Below are 20,437 nucleotides of genomic sequence, written 5' to 3' on the forward strand. Positions count from 1 at the left end.
CGGGGTGGAGAAGCAGAAAAGTTTATTTGCAGCTGCAAACAAGGTACAGGGAGAATAGAATCTCAAATCCTGCACACAGAGCAGGAAGTTACACAGGCTTTTATACATCCTTTCTTCAGCATACTTGTCCAATAGCAAGCTGCCCTAAGTATCCATATAGCCAGCCAATCCAGTTACCAGTTAGTTCCCTTGTTCTCTGTACCATCTGTTAAACGATACAGAAAGCTGCTTTATTCAGCATTGTTCTTCCGTATCTGCCCTGTTTGGCCTTGTTTAGTTTCAGGCAGTCTGACTTTGCAACATATTGTTGCAGATCCTCAGCATAACTGCTGTGTGTGCCTCCTGGCAGGGGGGGCCAAGGACACTTGGGCCTAGTACGCATAACTGGTGCGAGTGCCTCCAGGCGGGGGGGTGGGGTGGGGTGGGAGAAGGACACTTGAGCCTAGTGCGAGGGGTCTTCATCGACACTTGAGGTCTTCCATCCCCTCGAGTTACCTAGTGATCATACCCCAGTGTCCCCAACAACTACTCCCTCCTTTGAGAACACTCAACAGCCTTGGCTCTGAGTTTTCTCACTTGGGCTACTTATTTCTTTACAATAGGACTTTGCATAAGCACTTTGTGATAGCCCTGAAGAGAATGACTTATTAACTTTTGCAAAAGGGTCCTGACACATGATACTGCACAGCATAATACCATTAATACAAGCAATACAGGAAAGAGAAGTTTCAATAACAAGCTAAATAAACCACCAAGCCAAAACGACAAACTCCAGCCTGAAAACAAGGTTTGCAACCAATCGCTCTCGGGGGCAGTATAGGCAACCTGTGCTCCGGCTCGGGCATGGGCCTCAGCCTGTACCACCTTTTCATAGATCTCATAACTGCTATCATTTACATATACACAACATCGGGGCCCGACGAGGGCACAACCCCCCCCTTGGGATGCCAAGAGATAGTCCAAAGCCAGCCTATTTTGGAGGAAAAACGTCCTGAGCTGCTGTACCTCTTTATTTAATGTTTTTACTGCAGACCCTAAATCACTAACCGAGTCCTCTAACTCTAAAGCAACTTTCTCAAGTACCATTTGCAGCCTTACAGTATAGCGGCCTATGCATGCCATGGCTGGCCCGGTAAACAGTGGCGCTATTCCCAGTACAGAGCACCCTACAAGCTTCTCGGTTGTGAGGGAATTTTTTATATTGCCCTCCAATGCCGTAGTCATTCGCCACAGGGTCTTTTCTCGTGACTCAACAGGGGTATCTCGGGCATTTCTAATCTTTCCTTTGGGCAGTGTGGCAGTTATTGACAAATGAGGAACTCCATGAGCTATATAACAGCTACCTGTCCAGTTGGCTGGCAGCACCTTGTAAGCCTTTCGGCCACATACAAAATAGTGACCCTGTAGGGCCCAGTAAGGACTGTTTTTTAAGGGGATTCCTGGGATATTTAAGGCTGCTTTTCCAAACAGTTCATATGCCCTAAGGGAGCATCCCATCCTCCTGATTGGGTACAAGTGGGAGTGTTTCTAATTGTGCCGTTCAAATTACACTCGCCATAGGGACCACTACAAACCCACCATTGGCTTGTTACATTGGAGATATTAACTGGACGGCAAGTTATATTTCCAAACCCTTCTTTTGTGGTAAGATTATTCGTAAGAGTTTCCCCAAAAGGGGAGGAACCATTACACCCACACTGCTGACCTCCCCTCTTGGTCTTTATCCAATACCCATCAGCCCACTGTGTAATAACACAGGAGCTCTTTCCCACAGGATGCCCATAGTGATCAGATTGGTTTCGGGTAAAAGAAAATACTCCCTCAGTGAGTACTGCAACTGAATACTCCTGGTCCTGATAGGTGGCTTGCTGTAAAGAGGTCTTGTTCCAGAACGGCGAGTCTGTTCTTTCCTGCTCTTTGGTGGCGGCTAATTCTGCTAGGGTCAGGGGCAGCATGTCAAAGGGCATTCCCGTTTTGGGGGACAGTGGAGTTGGAGCACATACCCAGCAATCAGTCTGGTTTGTTAAAGTAGCAACATGGTACACAAGCGAAACAAAGGAGTTATGCTCCCGATATGCACAGTTTGGAAATAATACAGAGAATAACAATGTTACCCAATTAATTATTACCAGAGTCTTCCCAACCCAGGGTCTCCAGTACCTGGGTGGGCCCATTTAGGCGTTAAGGTGCCCGCTATTTGTCTCTCTTAAAAGGTAGCTTTAGCCCAAGATCGTCACTAGACGAGGAGTCAGCAGGTTGGACGGTCCACGGTTCTGCTGACGAGGGGGCGGGTACTGCCTTCAGACGAGAGTGATGGATCCAGTTCTTGTGTCCCTCGACCTTTGCCACTGTATGGGAGATCAGCAGGATGGTATAGGGTCCTTTCCACTTTTCCTGGAGAGGCTCGTCTTTCCAGGTACGAACAAGCACAGAGTCGCCGGGCTGTAAGGAATGGACGGGAGAGTCCAAGCGGAGAGGCTGGGAATCCTTGGTATACCTGTGAAGAGACAAGAGAACAGCAGACAGGGAACACACATACTGAGACAAAAAACCATTACCCAACTCCCATTCCCCTGACAGAACCGGGGTGCCATTCATAGGCCATGCCCTTCCAAACATAATTTTAAAGGGACTAAGCCCTAATCTACCCTTTGGGAGAACGCGGATACGGAGTAGGACGAGGGGCAAAGCATCAGGCCATTGCAGTGAGGCTTCTTGGCACACTTTTGAGAGATGCTGTTTAAGGGTCTGATTGGTATGCTCCACTACACCACTGGCTTGCGGTCTCCAGGGCGTATGGAGTTTCCAGGGGATCTGTAAGGCATTTGAGATGTTTTGGATGATTTTTGACGTGAAGTGTGTCCCGTTGTCAGATTCCATCCACTGGGGGAGTCCAAAGCGAGGAATGATCTCCTTAACAAACTTGAGGGCCACTGTTCTGGCAGTGCAATTACGGCATGGGAAGGCTTCTGGCCATCCGCTGAACCGATCCACTAAGACGAGGAGATATTTGAACACTTGGGTCCGGGAAAACTCAGTAAAATCTATTTGCCACACTCGTCCGGGGCCCGGAGTAGGTTCTAGGGCAGCTGGTGGCACAGGATGTCCCGGTCGGGGGTTATTCTTTTGGCAGACTAAGCAGTCCGCTTGTACCTGGGCAGCCAGGGGTCGGAGTCCGGAAGTGATAAAGTATTTTCCCATTAGTTGGATAAGTGCTTCCCTGCCAGCATGAGTGGTTTGATGTAGTTTCTGCAGCACCGGCCGGATTAGGCCCTTTGGTAAGAGGACCTTCCCTTCCGGGGAATGGAGCCATCCCTCCTTTTCCCGGAGACCGAGTTTGTCAGTTAGCTGTCTCTCCTCCCCAGAGTACTGAGGGGTTGGAAGCTCCCCTACTGATGGGATAAGGGCATGCATATGGGCGTTCTCAGTCTGAGGGGATGGCAGGGTGGCAGCATGCTTAGCCTCTCTATCTGCCCAGGCATTACCTCTGGCCACATCTTGATCTTCCCTTTGATGGGCTTTACAGTGTACCACCGCCACTTCCGAGGGAAGTCGTACGGCTTCTAGGAGCCAGAGGATTTGGGGCCCGTACTTGACTGGGGAGCCTTGGGCTGTCAGCATTCCCCTTTGCTTCCATAGGCCAGCATGAGCATGTAGCACCCCAGCATATTTTGAATCAGTAAAAATGTTGACCCGCTTTCCTTTTGACAGTTCAAGTGCACGGGTCAGGGCTATTAGTTCGGCAAGCTGGGCAGAGGTCCCAGCAGGCAAACCTTCAGCTTCCACAGTGTCTTGGAGGGTCTCAACAGCATAACCCGCCCTCCTTTGCCCATCTATTACAGTACTGCTACCATCAGTGTACCACTCATAATCTGCATTTGGGAGGGGTACATCCTTTAAATCCGGACGGCTGGAGTACTGGGCATCTATGATCTCTAAACAGTCATGTTCCTGGTCCTCTGTTTCTGCCAAGAGGGTGGCTGGGTTAAGGGAGGGGCAAGGCTGTAAGGTGACTTCAGAGTTCTCTAACAGCTTAGCCTGGTACCGAGCAATCCGAGCCTGGGTGAGCCAGAGCCCTCCCTTTGCATCCAATAAGGCTCGGACCATATGGGGAGTATAGATTTGCATAACCCCTCCCAATGTTAGCTTCTCGGCTTCCTCAAGCACTAAGGCAGTAGCTGCGACCGCCCGTAAACATGCCGGCCAACCCTTTGCAACCTGATCCAGTTGCTTAGAAAAATAAGCCACGGGACGTCTCCATGCTCCTAATAGCTGTGTGAGCACTCCTAGGGCCACCCCCTTTCGTTCATGTACATACAACTGAAACGGCTTAGAGAGATCCGGCAGGCCCAGGGTCGGGGCTTCCATCAAACTTCCTTTTCAAGATTTTAAATGCCCTGTCAGCCTCTGGGGTCCAACAGAAGGGGTCATGATCTGCTCCTTTTACACAGTCGTACAGGGGTTTAGCCCATAGTCCAAACTCTGGGATCCATATCCTGCAAAAGCCTGCCATACCCAGAAATGCCCTGAGCCGCTTACGATTACTTGGGGTAGGAACTTGGCATATGGCTTCCTTCCTTTCGTTTGAAAGCTGACGCTCCCCTTGCCATATGTGGAACCCGAGGTACTATACCTCTGGGAGGGCGATTTGAGCCTTACTCCGTGCTACCCGATATCCCCGGAGTCCAATAAAATTCAGGAGGCTCACGGTGGCTTTAAGGCAGGGGGTTTGGCCCACAGTGGCAATTAACAAATCATCTACATACTGCAGAAGGAGGGCCTCCTCGTTATCCCACTCCTCTAGGTCCCTGGCTAGAGCCTGGCCAAAGAGGGTGGGGGAGTTTTTAAATCCCTGGGCCAACACTGTCCAGCAAAGTTGCTTTTTAACCCTATTTTGGTCCTCCCACTCGAAGGAGAAGATCTCCTGTGACGGGGTGGCAACTGGGATGGTAAAGAAAGCATCTTTCAGATCGAGGACTGAAAAATGGGTATACTGTCCCCCTATAGAAGCCAATAAGGTATACGGGTTAGGGACAAGAGGGTGCAGAGTCTTAACCCATTCATTGACTGCCCTTAGGTACTGTTCCAGCCGATACGTGCCATCAGGCTTCCATACGGGTAGAATGGGAGTGTTCCAGGCTGACTGACATTCCCGGAGAATACCATACATTAGGAATCGATCTATAGTTTCCTGTAAACCTTCTCTGGCTTCCCTCTTGATTGGATACTGTTTTACTTGCACTGGGCCTTTCCCTGGTATGAGCTGAATAGTAATGGGGGTCTGGTGGGTGGCCTTTCCTGGGATCCCTGATGCCCACACGAGGGGGTACACCTGGTCTTCCCACGGGCTCCATTCTGGGGCTTGCATAGCTGAGGGTTCAACTGCAAGGGTCATGATCCATGCATTCTCAGGGGGTAAGGTAAGGGTTATTTCATCCTCAGTAAAATGCAGGGTGGCACCGAGGCAACAAAGCAGATCCCGTCCCAGCAGAGGTGCTGGACACTCAGGGAGGTAAACCAGCTTGTGGGATATAGTCCTGTTTCCCAAAGCGCATTCTGCTGGGGCATACACTGGGCACTTGGTGTCTCTGCCTGTGGCTCCCACCACGGTAAGGGAATCTGCTACTGGCAACTGAAGGGGTCGATTTACGGCAGTTTGTGCCACTCCAGAGTCCACTAAAAAATCTATTTCTGAGCTTCCCACCCGCATCTTTACTCAGGGTTCCGGGGGTAGGGTGGTCCATCTCCCCTGACACCCCTATTCCTGCTCCGCCATCGCCATCATAGAGGCACCCCCCTTTTCTTTCCTCTTTGGGCACTCATTTTTCCAGTGTCCCTCTTGTCGACACAAGGCACACTGGTTGCGACCCAGTCGTCTCTCCTGCGAGCCCGGACGTTCGCGTCCACGGCTCCTTCCTCCCCGGCCACTTCCCTTAGTGCTGACCTGTACCGCTGTTACCATCAGTCTCACTTGCTTTCTCTCCTTCTCTGTCTCTCTGACTATAAGCTCGGTTTGCAGTCTCTAAGATTTGTGCCATGTTCATGCCCATTAAATCCTCCTTTTTTTGTAACTTTCTCTTAATATCAGGGACTGCTCTGCTCGTAAAAATTCCCTTAATAATTGACTCAGTTGCCTGATCATCAAGGTCTGCATTAGTGTTCTGTCGAATCGTGTCCCGAATACGCTGTAGAAAGGTCCCTGGGCTTTCTTTTAAATCCTGCATTACTTCATATGACTTTGCCCAATTATTATGTTGGACAGTGGAGTGACGGAGTCCATGCAAAAGCAACTCCTTATAGGAGGTAAGGCGGGTCATATCCCCAGGATTATTTGGATCCCACCTGGGGTCTGCTCAGGGGACTTGTGCATCCGGGTCAGGGACATTAATACGATCCCGGTCGTACCGTTTCTGCGCCTCCTCCCTTGCCTTGGACACAACCCGTTGTCTTTCAACCTCAGACAATAGGGTTCGCAGGAGGATGTTACAATCATCCCAGTCCGGCTTGTGGCTGCTAAGACATCCCTCAAAAACTGAAATAAACCTACTTGGGTTGGTGGAAAACTCCCCTGCTTGTGCTTTGAAAGCAGCCAAATCCACAGGGTTAAAGGGCACATAAGTATAAACCTGCATAGTCGTGGCCGGACGCCTGTCCGATCCAGACCGGGCGACTTTAGTTTCGGTGATTAAGGGGTATAGGCCAACCATTGGGGACTTACATGGTGTGGGTGTAGGGGACACCGGCTCTGCCATTACAGTGGGGGTGGGGGTCTGGGGACTAACATTAGCTGCTACCGAACCAGTCGGAGTCAGATTACATTGCTGTAAAATATCTGGTCGAGTACATAAAGCCAGAAACAAATGTGCATACATATGTTCATTCCATTTCCTTGTTCTCTGACAGAACAGGAGTAACTGGAGGATCGTGTTGTAATTAATTGACCCTCTTGGTGGCCACCACTCCTGGTCCTCTAGTTGATATTGAGGTCAGTCAACTGTACAGAATCGTTTTAATTGACTCTTAGTCATCGGATCCGCACCAAATACCTTCCAGTTTGCTAGAATGCATTCTAGGGGTACACTATGCCCTACCCCCTGAGCTCTGTCCCTGTCCCATACCTACAGGGTAAGTCTGGGCGTCCCCAGGTTCCAACAGAGCATACAATCCGGATTTCAAAAGGTTCCTACCTTATCCAAGGGACCGGTTCCCCACCGTTGCCCGCAGCTGCTCCTCCCCTATGTCCAAGGGACCGGTTCCTCACTGTCACCCACAGCTGCTTCTCCACTATAGGGGCGCGTTGCACCGCTGTGCCCTCCGGGGTCGATCAAATCGCGTCTCCTCCGAGGCCCCCGATGAACTCACCGGTGCGCGCTGGGCGTCGGTTCTCGCCGCAATCCTCGACCTCCAGGAGGAGTCCGGGCAAGGCTAAATAGTGGCCTCGTAGCCCACCCAGGGATGCCAAAAGCTGTTGCCGGCACCCAGTGCCAGAGGTGAACAACAGCAAGATTCGTTGCCCGGTGTGTGTCACCCAATAATCACAACGGGGTGGAGAAGCAGAAAAGTTTGTTTGCAGCTGCAAACAAGGTACAGGGAGAATAGAATCTCAAATCCTGCACACAGAGCAGGAAGTTACACAGGCTTTTATACATCCTTTCTTCAGCATACTTGTCCAATAGCAAGCTGCCCTAAGTATCCATATAGCCAGCCAATCCAGTTACCAGTTAGTTCCCTTGTTCTCTGTACCATCTGTTAAACGATACAGAAAGCTGCTTTATTCAGCATTGTTCTTCCATATCTGCCCTGTTTGGCCTTGTTTAGTTTCAGGCAGTCTGACTTTGCAACATATTGTTGCAGATCCTCAGCATAACTGCTGTGTGTGCCTCCTGGCAGGGGGGCCAAGGACACTTGGGCCTAGTACGCATAACTGGTGCAAGTGCCTCCAGGCCGGGGGGGGGGGAAAGGAAACTTGGGCCTAGTGCGAGGGGGCTTCATTGACACTCATGGTCTTCCATCCCCTCGAGTTACCTAGTGGCCATGCCCCAGTGTCCCCAACAAGGTCCCATTCAAAATCTGGTTGGAGGAGAAGGTGCTTCTGCCCACCTTATAACTTTTAGCCCAGTGGTTAGGGCACTCACCCAGGATGTGGGAGACCCAGGTTCAATTCCCTCCCCTGTCTGATGGGGAGAAAGGACTCAAACAGAGGTCTCCTACCTCAGGAGTGTGCCCTAACTACTGAGCTATAGGACACTCCAAGGTGAGACTCCCTCAGTCTCTCCTGTTGAAGGTGATGTGCTTTGGATAAATGCTTAAAGTGTCATTGGGCCAGAGAGAGGAAGTAAGAATGATTCTATAGTCTAGAGGTTAGGACACCCATGTGGGAGGCAGGAGGCCCACATGCTGGTTAATCTACTCCAGTGACTAATTGTTTATAAAAAGTAAACAGCTCCCACAGTAGAGATGGAGGGAGCCCTTCCCATCAGAATAGCCCATAGTTCAGCAGTTATAGCACTCTTCTGCATGGAAACCCGTGTTCAAATCCTTCCTCCCCATCAGGGGAATTGAACCTGAGTCTCCTAGCTGAGTACTCTAATCACTGGCTCCTTTTCCTTCCTGTATTTTGTGTGGAGTGCTGCAGGTTCCTAACTCAATCCCACAAGAAATGACTGAGGCAAGGAGCTCCTGACTGTAGATTGCAAGCAAAGCTAGAAGCCTAAATCCCTGAGAGGGGGATTGTTATGATCTCCCATTGGCTAGCTGAGGCAGCTCCCTATCTAGTGTGGATCACATTGTACAGTGCATCTCTCCCTGCATTCATTGAATAGGAAACCTAGGCAGCTAACTCAGCACTTGGCCCTCACTTTGTTCCTGTGATTTTCCAGGCACCTCAAAGTTAAGCATTTTGATGCTCAGCATTGCAATGCCTAAGTCCCTTTGTGGCTCTGGGCCCCTGTGTTCTGAAAAAGGGAGCGAATAGTACATCACAAGGGTGCTGTGAAGATCTATGCATTAAAAGACTGTAAAGTGCTTTGAAAGCTACTGATGAAAAAGTGCTATAAAAGAGCTAGATGATGTTATCTGCTGCTGCCTTCTGGTCCTGGAGTGAAGTCCTGGCAGAACTCCTATATACATCCAATGGGACCAAGATTTCACCCCTGGGTTTTAACCTCAAGACCTCTCATTCATGAACTTAAAAGTATACAGAAAGATCTCTCTATTTGCAGGAATAAAAGTCTAAATGTCTCAGAGGGAAGCATGCTATCGATTTTAGGTGCAGAACAGATTGTTTCAAATTTAATTAACAGAATTAATATTAAATATTTTTAGGAAGCGAATTAAAAAAAACCCCACGCACACAGTCCCCTGAACCATTATTAACTCAGGCACAACAGTACCAAGACTCTGAAAGCACAAGGAATTGAAACTGACTGGTCCACTCTAGTTTCATTTCAGAATAGCAGCCGTGTTAGTCTGTATTCGCAAAAAGAACAGGAGGACTTGTGGCACCTTAGAGACTAACCAATTTATTTGAGCATAAGCTTTTGTGAGCTACAGCAGTCTCTAAGGTGCCACAAGTCCTCCTTTTCTAGTTTCATTGTTTAGGATGAGTGAGATTCACTCAAACAGGGCAAATGGTGAATTGGATTTTTTTTTCATTTTTATATTGAAGATGTTGCAAATTAAGTGTCTTTAAAATCTGATTTTAATCTTAAGAGCAGAGCCAACTCTTGTGGTTTGTGTGTGTATGCCAGTCTCACACTATATGGTATTTTTCTTAAAGCCCCGGCTCCTGGAGCCAGGTGTTTGAGATAGCTTCAGCTTTCATAAGCACATACACACATGCAAAATTCTAGCCCTTCTGACTGTGAAGAGAAGTTTGAAAATGTGACCCCTAATGGCTCTGAACCAGAAAGCACATAAAAAGTACCCAGAATATTTTAAAGACTTTTGATTTTTTGGGGGAGGAGCCTGCCATGATTTTGAATACTTGGGATTGGTAATGCTGTTTTAAGCATGCCCCTTAAAACACATAACTACACCCTTCAGCAGGAATACTGCCCCCTTCTAATCTATGGCTCTCAACATCTTTCACACTGAGCCACGCAACTTTCCCCACTGCCCACCCTGAGAAACCCAATTAGCCATTTAGTGATGGGTAAAAGCATGACAACGTTTAAGTGACTTGTGCCCCTGCAAAAACAAAAACAAAACCCCAAACCACAGAAAACAATCCCCAACCAACACCACACCACACATAGAGGAAGTTAGTGGTAGAACCAGAAATAGAACCCAGGAGTCCTGATTCTTTAGGCCCCAGCTCTAATCACTAGACAGCACTGTTTTATCAGACTATTGATGGTTTTAATCTCATGGAGACTGTTAGCACTGACATGTTTGATCTGTCGTTTACAGCGATGGAACAGTTCCCTTTGGTGTGGCACTGGTGGCTAGCACTTGGTAAGCATTCAGATCATTTCCAGGTGGGCTCCCTTTATTTCCTCTTCCCAATACAGCTGTTAAAGGGGCACAGGTAAGGGTGCGAGCCCTACAACTATAACACAGCTAAGATGGTTTGAATAGTCTAGAAGCAACCGCTTTGATTCAACCACAAGCGATTTTTAAAACTACTGAAGCACACCAGCTGGCCTCTAGCCCTGGGAGTTTGGTTTTTAAGTTAGTGATGGAGGAGGATACAGTATCAGATATTGGCAGTGCATTTCAAATACCCTTTTGCCTATTTCTTCCAGGCAGTGGCCTCTTTATCATGATTTTCAGTGGACAACTTGTGACCCACTTTGCTTGCCCTGACTCCAGTGATCCCACTTTGGACAGCTACTGACATTCTTGAGAGATTCAAGATCAAGGTACTTTACTTCCTAGATCTCCAAACCTGAGCATTTCATCTGAGCAGTATTTACAGGGGCTGCAGTGAGTTCAAGTAGCCGGGCTAGAAAGAAGAAACATACAATGCTTTCTGAGGAGTAACTATGCAACTGTCCACCACAAGCACTGAAGAGACCTAAATCCCATTTAGCCGCCTCAAAATGATCCAGCATGGTTTGGCATGAATAAAAGCCATTAAGCTCCTTTCATTTGAAAGAGGAAGGTCAAAGAGAAGCTCGTACTAGAGAAACGCGGACTATTCCTCTGTGGGTAAGCTGAAAGGTGTTGACAGTCTATTTGGTCAAGTTTCCCCCATGGACTGCTGTGCAGTTCTAGGCATTTGGAGTTTTGTAATTCCCTATTCCGCTGTTTAAAGTGCATGTTCAAATCCAATCCTGTGTCTCGTATGTAATAAGCACACTGATAATTTGATTCAAGAGTGTCACTAGAGCATATAAACTGTCACTTGTATTTTAGTCATGGTCTAGGGGCTAAGCCTGCTGTGCCTGTCCCTAAAGATCACTCCAAACAAGCAGCTGGTGTTCTAGCTACAAGCTTCTATTACTCCTGCTATGGGAGCAGAGGGTGCTTCCCCCCATGAAGTGCACGGATAAGACGTAAATACAGCTCTTGTCCTTCCAGGCAATAGGGACTAGCCTTGCAGGGTTTTTTAATTTTAAAAAGGAGCTACTGTTATGAGGTATTTTTGGTATTTGCAATGCATAGGGTGATAGTGATGTTCATGGATTTTAAGGCCAGAAGGGACCATTGTGATCATCTAGTCTGATCTCCTTTACAACACAGGCGACAGAATTTCCCTGAGTTGATTTCTGTTTGAATGAGAGCAGATCTTTTAGAAAAACATCCAATCTTGATTTCAAAATTGCCAGAGATGGAGAATCCACCAATAGTTAATTACCCTCACTTCAAAGTTTGCACCTTATTGCTAGTCTGAATTTGTCTAGCTTCAGCTTCCAGCTATTGGATCTAATTACTCCTTCACTAGCTAGATTGAAGAGCCCTCTGTCATCAAATATTTGTTGCCCAAGCAGGTACTAACAAACTGATCAAAGTCACCCCTTAATCTTCTCTGTGTTGAGCTAAACACGCTGGATAACACAAGGAGCTCAATCCTTTAACCTCTCTTATGGCTCTTCTCTGACTACTCTCCAATTTAGCAACATCCTTCATGAATTGCGGACACCAGAACTGGACACAGGATTTTAGCAGCGATCGGACCAGTGCCAAATGCAGAAGTAATATAACCTACTCGAGATTCCCCTCTTTACATTATGTTTGTAACTTAATTGCCATACTGGATCAGAACCCTAGTTAGTCTAGTTTCTAAGAGAGACTGGTATGAGATAGGAGTGCAGGCGGTAGTTCTGCTAATCCCGGCAGTGGATGACCTGGTGTTATACGTATCAGATCCTGAGCAATGAGAACTTCCACTCTGCAGCTTGCCAGGATGGCAGCACACAGATGGGACTCACTGGACTACTTAAACTGGCATCTCCCTCTCCCTGCCACAGCTTGTCAGGAACCAGCATGCCAAACGAGAAATACAAGGCACATAAGAGGGGAGGATGTAACAATGTGATAGGAGGGTTACCATTTGTCCCAGGCCTTACAGTTCATATCTGAGATCTCACTGAGGGGAAGAAAAAATAAAGTTCACTTGTGGGAAGGCAGAAGCCCATGTCATATTTTTAAAGCGAGCTTTGCACACATTAGCCGAGAAGTAACCAACGGCAGTGACTATCAAAGCCTGTCTGTGTTGATCATGCCTCCTTGACTTTTGTTGTGGCCTGTGTGAACGAGCTGTAATGCAACCCTGCAAAAGAGCTGGAATACAAACATTTGGAGGCAACGGCATGACATTTTGAAGCAGTACACAGTAAAATACTCGTGATAGTTTGTACTGCTGTCTGACTGAAGTGCAGCAGAGGAACCAGATCTTATTACACAGCAAAAACCCAGTTGATGGAAAAATAACCCAGGGAGAACACTCTCTCTGAAAATTATAGCATTTATTCTGAACAATTATTGACATTTCAGTGGCCCATTTCACAATTCTTGCTCTTGGATGACAGGCTTGCAACACAATGTGAAGTGCCTTTATTTCAGCCACAACTGCCTCAATATCAAACTACAGATGTAAGTTTCCCTAAGGACTGTACATGACAATACTGGGGTTAGGATACAATCTAGGACAATACTCCACATCTAGAGGAGACCTTCATGGGAAGAAGCCACAGAAAGACAGAAAAATGGAGGCTTCCTCACTTAAAGCTCACTCTGGGGCAGGAAAACTTTACAGTAAGGGTCGCATTAGCATCTTGTTGGGAGTCCCAGTGCCCTCCAACTTGGGTGACTACACACATCCAGAGCAGAGGGCTTCTTTTTGTGTCCTCCTTGACTGACTGATTTCACCAGCAGTCAGCTGGAAGTTGATTGGCTTTGCCTCTACCCTAATTTTTAGGATTCCTGGGACTGCACTTTAGCCAACCTTGACTTTCTATTGCAAAGCAATTAATTTTAGCCAATGTGAAAACAGGATCTATCTCCGAAAGCAGAGATCTACTGTCTGCTCTTGAATCACGTCAGTTACACACTTTAGCCTCAGATGTGATTGTTATCGTTTCAAGTGGGCAAAGTTGACAAATTTTAGAGATTCTTCCTCTTCAACAACTCTCTCCTGAAGACAGGATACATTGAAGCAAACGTGCATGAAACCAGTTGTATTGTCTCCAATGGTGCCAGAACTGGCTGTGATTCAGCTCCCTCTTAAAACTCCTCTGGAAACAAAAGGGTGTATGATTGTCCATGGGAGCAGGATCACATGGTGAGGACCTGTTTAGATGAGATGAATGACTTCATGGAGGCCTCCAGGGCAATTCGGTAGTCCTTCAGTGGGACCTGTGTGCAGGCTGGAGCAGTGAGCTGCCCCTTACGAATAAGATCACACAGGGTCAGAATCATCCCAGTCAATCTGTCCTTGTCTGCATGGGAAAGACAGAAGAGAGTAATCCTGCCCCTTCCAGAGCTGAGGGTGAACAAGACCCACAACTCCACCCAGAGGAAATGAGACAACTGACAAAACAAACAAAAAGTGAGCCAGTCTTGGCTGCCTTGGCCACCTAGCAACACAACACAAGGGAGTGGAGTTCAGGTGCTAAGCTCCCTAGGACAGCAGCTTGGGATAGAGGCAAACGATCTCAATTTCTTCAGCAACTCCTTCCACCCTGTTCAACACATGCAGCAGCATTCACTGACTTCAGAGAGAAATGTATCCAGTTTATATGGCTGGTATAAGGCAGATGGTCCCACAAGACTCCCTTGTACTGACTGCAGTGTTGCCAAATTGGACAATTGATTTTGTTCTGATTTGAGGGGAGATAGTCCCCTGTGACCTTTCTGACCTTCGGGGTTATGCTACAGGTAGGTAGCTAGCCTCCTGTTTGATGGCCTGCCCTGCTCTCTACACTAGATGTTACTTGCCACTTGCACTGCAGCTTGGTCAGCAACCATCTGGCACACACTGCTTTGAGCTTAAGGCTGTGCCTAGGTAGCTTCTGCCCCGTCCACACAGCTTCAAAGCAGGAAGGGCCTGAAACACCTTAAATGCATAATGCCTGGCTTTTTTTAAATTCCAAGTGCTGAGCAATATCAGAGTGGAGCTGAGTAGATAGGCCTGGACCAGTCACAACCGTTTAAACTCCACATTGTAGTTTGTTGCGGTTTCCTGACCAAATGCAGCAACAGGTGCTTCTGTCCCATTGCTGAGGCCAAGGGCAGATCACAGATTCTGTGGGTTACACATGGGCTGTAGCTGAGGGGCACAGCAGGGGAATGATACAGCTTGTGTCTCCCTGGATTAATGAAGGAAACTCTCCAGGTCAAAACTTGTCACCAGCCTTCACCCACTTGTGCTTTTTGATGTCTAGAAACCCAGCTAGCAAAATATTTATCTGCTCTTCAGATGCTAAGTTTGAGGGCTGCTTTGCCAGTATTTCCCCAGGAGGGCGTAAGCTAAGCTAAAAACTGGAGATTCTGCAGGATGTTTTCTGTGCTTTGTGTTTCTAGGGCCTCCCTAAGAACTGGGACGAGAGAAGCATTATCTTGTTGTCCACGTTGGACAGGAAGCCAGGCACTCGAGTGCTAATTCCTGTTCTGACAATGACTTCTTCTGTGGCTTTGGACCAGTCGCTCCACCTCTGTGCCTCAGCCTACGCACCAACAGAAGCAGGGACAATGCTTACTTTCCCCGGGGGAAGGGGGGACCTTAAGAAAACACATTAATACTTTAATAGATTTCCTATGGACTACATCCCCACTGAAATGACCTTCAACTTACTCTGGGGTTGGTCTTTCTTCCACTGGGTCATCCAAAACCCACGCAGCTTCACATCCTTAAAGATGAATGCACTCTGTAGAAACAAGGTGAGATACACCAGGATTCTTGGGGAAACTGTTTACATTGGGCATTCTTCAGTTAGCATATTTCTGCTGCACTCAGGCCATGGGAAGAGACTGTCCTCGTACAGCTGCTACCACACTTTAAACGCTGTTGCAAGTTTGACACTCACTTTCCTGCTGCTATGAAGATCTGCAATTCTGCCTCCCTGCCAATGACTCTTGCTTTTAGAAGAGCCTTAATGTGGGGCAAATTCACTCACACAATGCAGATTTTTTTCTTTTACACCCCTGCAGAATGTTAGTCCTCTTCACAGTACACTGGATAGTAAATAGATTAAAAACCAAGGGTTGGTTCCCTCAGAAATTTATCACATTCTTGCCAGAGTTGTGATAACTGCATTGCCCATACAGTGCCTCTTTTGTGGCAAAAGAGGATTTCAGGCTCTCTATCTGGCACTAAATTTAAAAACTCACGTTCATAAAGCGTTTTGTGTTAGCAACGAGACCCCACGACCAGTAGAGCTCTGAGAGGATACAGGACTAGGGTTAAGAACGTTGAAGATTGTTCTGTTGTGGCAAGAGACACCTTAGCTACTAACTCCAGGTCAGAGCAAGGATTGACACTGGGAAGATCTGCCCTACAGGTGCACCTTAGAGTGCAGACAACTTTTGCAATGAGAATTTGCCTGGCAGATGCTAAATAGCTGGGTCAGTCACACACCAGGGCCAGTCTCCTCATAAACATTGCCATGAGTATTGCAGACATACACCCAAACCCTGTAAACCAGAAACAGGCCAGAACTAGCTCATTCCTGTCACATTCTCAACCAGTTAGAGACCATGGGGCATTGGTTCTGGTGCTCAAATGGCACAAGGAGGTAGTGTTGGAAGTCAAGTGCACACTTCATCCAGTCGCTTCTAATAGTAGCAATGCTGCTGCGTGGGAACTGAGGAGCTATAGGGAGTTAGGGGACAATATATAGATGTGGTGAAGCCAATCCTGTAGGGCAGCCAGTTGCTTGCAGTGGATGTTATGGATGGAAAGTTTCGGTGCTGTGGAGTAAGGGCTATGTGATATGAATACAGAGAACATGTCACAAGCATCTGTTACTTACCACAGGGACAGTCACAGGCTGTTTTGCCATCCCGCCATATGTAACCATGGTCCCTTTCTGTCTGTATGGAGAGTCAGGTGTCAGACCATTAATGATCTCTCCTAATAAGGGTCTTCAACCCGACCTGCTCCCCTCCTCCAATTCCGAACCCCTGCAGATACCGACGCCCTCACACAGGCGGCTCTTTCAATTACTCTGTTGAACAGCTACTTTGTTACTTGCTCAACTTGCTTTCTAGCTTCCCCTCCTTCTCACAAGAGCCATTAGCTGAAATGATCACCTAGAGTTAATGGACCCCTCCCACTGCAACAGCCCACCAAGACAAAGAGCAAGATACTATAGGGATTCTGACCTCATAGCTGGATGTGACCTTCCACTCTTACTAGTCTTTAAAAGTCTATTACTGTGTGCCATTGGAGAGGAAACCTCACTAGAGTTGCTGTAAGGTCTTAGATTTCAGTTACCGTATCTTCCAAGAAACCTCCCCCGCCTGCATTTTTAACAAGTGACCCATGTAAGATAATTCTATTCATAGACTGTAAGGTCAGAAGGGGCCACTGTGATAATTTAATCTGGCCTCCTGCACAATGCAGGCCACAAAACCTCACCCACTCACTCCTGAAATAGACCTCTAACCTCTGGCTGAGTTACTGAAGTCCTCAGATCATAGTTTAAACACTTCAAGTTATAAAGAATCCACCATTTACACTTCTTTAAATGTGCAAGTGACCCTGTGCCCCATCTGCAGAGCAAGGTGAAAAACCCCAGGTTCTTTGCAAATCTGACCTGGGGGAAAATTCCTTCTGACCCCAAATATGGTGATCAGTTAGACCCTGAGCATGTGGGCAAGACCCACCAGGCAGATACCTGGGAAATAATTGTCTGTAGTAACTCTGAGCCCTCCGCATCTAGCGTCCCGTCTGGCCATTGGGGGGTTTTGCTACTGGCAGTCGCCTATGGGCCACATGCCATTGTAGGCAGTCCCATCATACTTATCCCCTCCATAAACTTATCAAGCTCAGTCTTGAAGCCAGTTAGGTTTTTGCCCCCACTGCTTCCTGGGAAGGCTGTTCCAGAACTTCACCCCTCCAATGGTTAGAAACCTTCACCTAATATTGAGCCTAAACTTGTTGATGGCTAGTTTATATCCACTTATTCAACTGGTCCTGACCGCTATCCCCAATCTGGACAAACCAGTTCTTTGAACATGTACATCTCTGAGTGCTAAACACAAGTCAAAGGAGGAAAAAACAGCTGAACTTACTGTATGTGGCGCAGCATCTCAGTAGTACTTTTCCCTCCGACGCAATTCAGCGCTAACCGGGGTTTGGGGACTTTCTGGAAGAGTCAGCGTTTTATAGACAAAAAAGGCAGATTTAACTCTTGCCCGCCAAGCCAGATTTCTGTCCAGCAAGAAACACGGAGTAGTCCTATTTTGAATTCCAAGGTTACCTTCTCCTGGGGTCAGGACTCTGTCTGCTGAGGGAGGCAGGTTCACGTGTTTTAGCCCCAGAGTTTGCTCAAACCAAGGGCAGGTCCAGATATGTACCCAAAGCCAAATTTACCATCTGGGCACCGCAGCAGAAATGAAAACCTGCCCAACACTGCTGGGGCAGCCTCCAGAATCACAGAGAGGAGTCCAATGGAAACAATTCCCTGGGAGAATGAAGGCCAGCCCCTACTAACTCTTCTGTCTGCATGTTAAATGGTGGTGTATATCAGAGCACGGTTTCTAGATATCAGCCATCTACATAGTCTCAGCTAGTCCAACTCTCTGTCAGTGCGGGATTTCCCCTGTGGCACTATTATTGCTACTGCATCATCTTCACTACTGCATTTCCACTCTGGTCACCTCAATTCCCAGTTATAGTGGAAACAGAAGGGGCCCAAACATGGACAATGAAAGTAATCTGAGGTACAGAGACTTCTGTCTGAAGAGAGGCTGCGGCGCGGCACTGTTCAGTTTACAGAGGAAATAAATAAGAGAGACAGGAGAGGACATAAAACAGCAAAAGGTGTAGATGTTGTCAGACACTCCAATTTATCCTCAGAATAGAAGAGCAAGGGGACATGGAATCAAACTAAAAGGCAACTTTAAACATGATAAAAGGAAACTGTTTATTATTTTACACCTATGGAACTCACTGCCATAGGATATTATTGAGGCCAAAAGCCTAGCAGATTTAATTGACATTTATATTGATTAATGAGAACACCCACTTACATAAGAAGATAAAGTAAGAATATAAACTCGGGATTTAGGGAATAAGGCCCTGATCCTCAAAAGATATTTATTCCCTTAGCTTCCATTGATTTAAATGGAAGTTAGGTGCCCAAATACCTTTGAGAATTTGGACCTAAAACAACTGTTCATCTGCCCAGGGGTTAGGAAAGAGCTTCTGCTAGGGAAGTTTACTCCATAGTTCTCCATAATAGGATTCTTGCACCTTTCCCTGCAGCATCTAGTTTTGGCCACTACATGAGACAGACCATGGTCTGCTCCAATATGGCTATTCAGAGGTTCCTGTATTGTCTTCGGATCCTGGGAATTAGCTTCCTTCCTCTCTAATAGGATTCTTCTTTCTGGAGAGCTCAGCATTACAGTACCTTAAATAAGTCTTTCATCTCTGGCTTTCTCAGCATCTCTTCTGTGATGACATGGTCCGCACCAAGGGATGTCAGTCTGTCTACCACCTCTTGGAGATTGGGTCTGGGGAGGAAGGACAAAAAAGAGATTCGCAGAAATAACTGGCATGTTTCCCAAGCCAAGATGGACAGACCTCTGCAGGGCCCTTTGACCAAGTCAGTCAGTTTCTATGAGCTCTGATCTGTAACTTGTGACCCAGGATGAGCAAACTGGGCTCAGCCCAAACTTTGGGGAAGATGTTCCCTTCCAAAAGCGAGCCTCTTTGGCGGCGGGATTTATCTCCTCCTTCCCTCATCCTGTTATTAACTGACCACGCCACTCCTGCCTCTGTCCCCTAGTTTCCTCCACTGGCTTCCTCACCTTCTGTATCAGCTATGAACCCCTCAGCCTCACCTTCAAGACTCTACATGGTGCCATACAACCTCCCTCTCTGCCCTCATCCCAGCCTTCACTGTCTACCCTCCAGCCGCCTTCCTGAGAACTGCTTCTGGTGTCTCCTCCTCCCGCTCTGATCTGTACCTTCTTTCATGCTGCCTCTTCTGCTTCCCACACACGGGTGCCTGGCCTCTCCTAAACGCTTTCTTCTGCAAAGCTTCCTACCCTGAACTCGGATGCCAGCTCCAGCTGTTCCTGCATAAGATCTGCTGGCCCCTGAACACTCACCCACAAGCTCCAAATGGGGCTTCTTGTCTGCTCAGAATAAGAGCCAATTACCAATCACAGAGCAGGTCGCTGCTTCCCAGCTCGGTGCCTATTTTACCACCACCAGCTGATGCTGTGCCACCAAACCAAACCCCACCCCACTTTCCTACTTCCAGGCAAGAGAAAGGGATGGGACCAGCAGCACTGTAAGAAAGGACAAGGCTCCTGAGCAGGCCACAAAGTGGGAGCAGGTAGAACTAGCTTCTCCGAGGAGCCACTAGGTCCCTCTTCCCTCTGCATCTAGCTCTCTCCTTATCCCACATCCAGATCCACTAGAGGTTCCCCCCACCTAGCCCTTGGAACTGGCCAACCTTGGAGTTAAAAATCCCTCAGGACTAGCTAGTGTCATAGAATATCAGGGTTGGAAGGGACCTCAGGTGGTCATCTAGTCCAACCCCCTGCTCAAAGCAGGGCCAATCCCCATTTTTATTTATTTTGCCCCAGTTCCCTAAATGGCCCCCTCAAGGATTGAACTCACAACCCTGGGTTTAGCAGGCCAATGCTCAAACCACTGAGCTATCCCTCCCCTTCCTGTCAAGGGCTAGTCACTCCCTCTCCCAACAGGAATTTTAACACTCATCTTTGGAGTGGAGACATTGAATACATTCGCTAATCGCTGACTGGGCAGCCTCATTCAGAGAGGAAAGGGAAGCCCTGTTTTGAAGAATTCTAT

The 20,437-nt window shown here is 47.6% G+C and overlaps 2 protein-coding genes across 4 annotated transcripts in view; one reads left to right on the top strand and one right to left on the bottom strand.

Moving 5' to 3' along the window:
* The window catches only part of LOC141974716 (putative transmembrane protein 244), a 44,294-nt gene that overhangs the window by 8,127 nt on the left and 15,730 nt on the right, over window positions 1-20,437 (top strand). Inside the window, exons 5-6 of the mRNA XM_074934677.1 lie at window positions 10,411-10,455; window positions 10,746-10,862. Of these exons, the coding sequence (XP_074790778.1) occupies window positions 10,411-10,455; window positions 10,746-10,837 (137 nt within the window). The 3' untranslated portion in view covers window positions 10,838-10,862. The remainder of the gene's footprint in view (window positions 1-10,410; window positions 10,456-10,745; window positions 10,863-20,437) is intronic.
* The window catches only part of MECR (mitochondrial trans-2-enoyl-CoA reductase), a 38,031-nt gene continuing 30,493 nt past the window's right edge, over window positions 12,900-20,437 (bottom strand). For 2 of the 3 annotated variants that reach the window (XM_074934675.1, XM_074934676.1), the window contains exons 5-9: window positions 19,023-19,125; window positions 17,680-17,753; window positions 16,416-16,476; window positions 15,239-15,311; window positions 12,900-13,883 (exon numbers count right to left, since the gene is read on the bottom strand). In XM_074934675.1, coding sequence (XP_074790776.1) covers window positions 13,720-13,883; window positions 15,239-15,311; window positions 16,416-16,476; window positions 17,680-17,753; window positions 19,023-19,125 — 475 coding nt within the window. In that variant the 3' untranslated portion in view covers window positions 12,900-13,719. The remainder of the gene's footprint in view (window positions 13,884-15,238; window positions 15,312-16,415; window positions 16,477-17,679; window positions 17,754-19,022; window positions 19,126-20,437) is intronic. The other variant, XM_074934674.1, reaches the window with a different exon arrangement.

The sequence above is a fragment of the Natator depressus genome, chromosome 19 (genome assembly GCF_965152275.1).
Source record: "Natator depressus isolate rNatDep1 chromosome 19, rNatDep2.hap1, whole genome shotgun sequence".
NCBI lineage: Eukaryota > Metazoa > Chordata > Testudines > Cheloniidae > Natator > Natator depressus.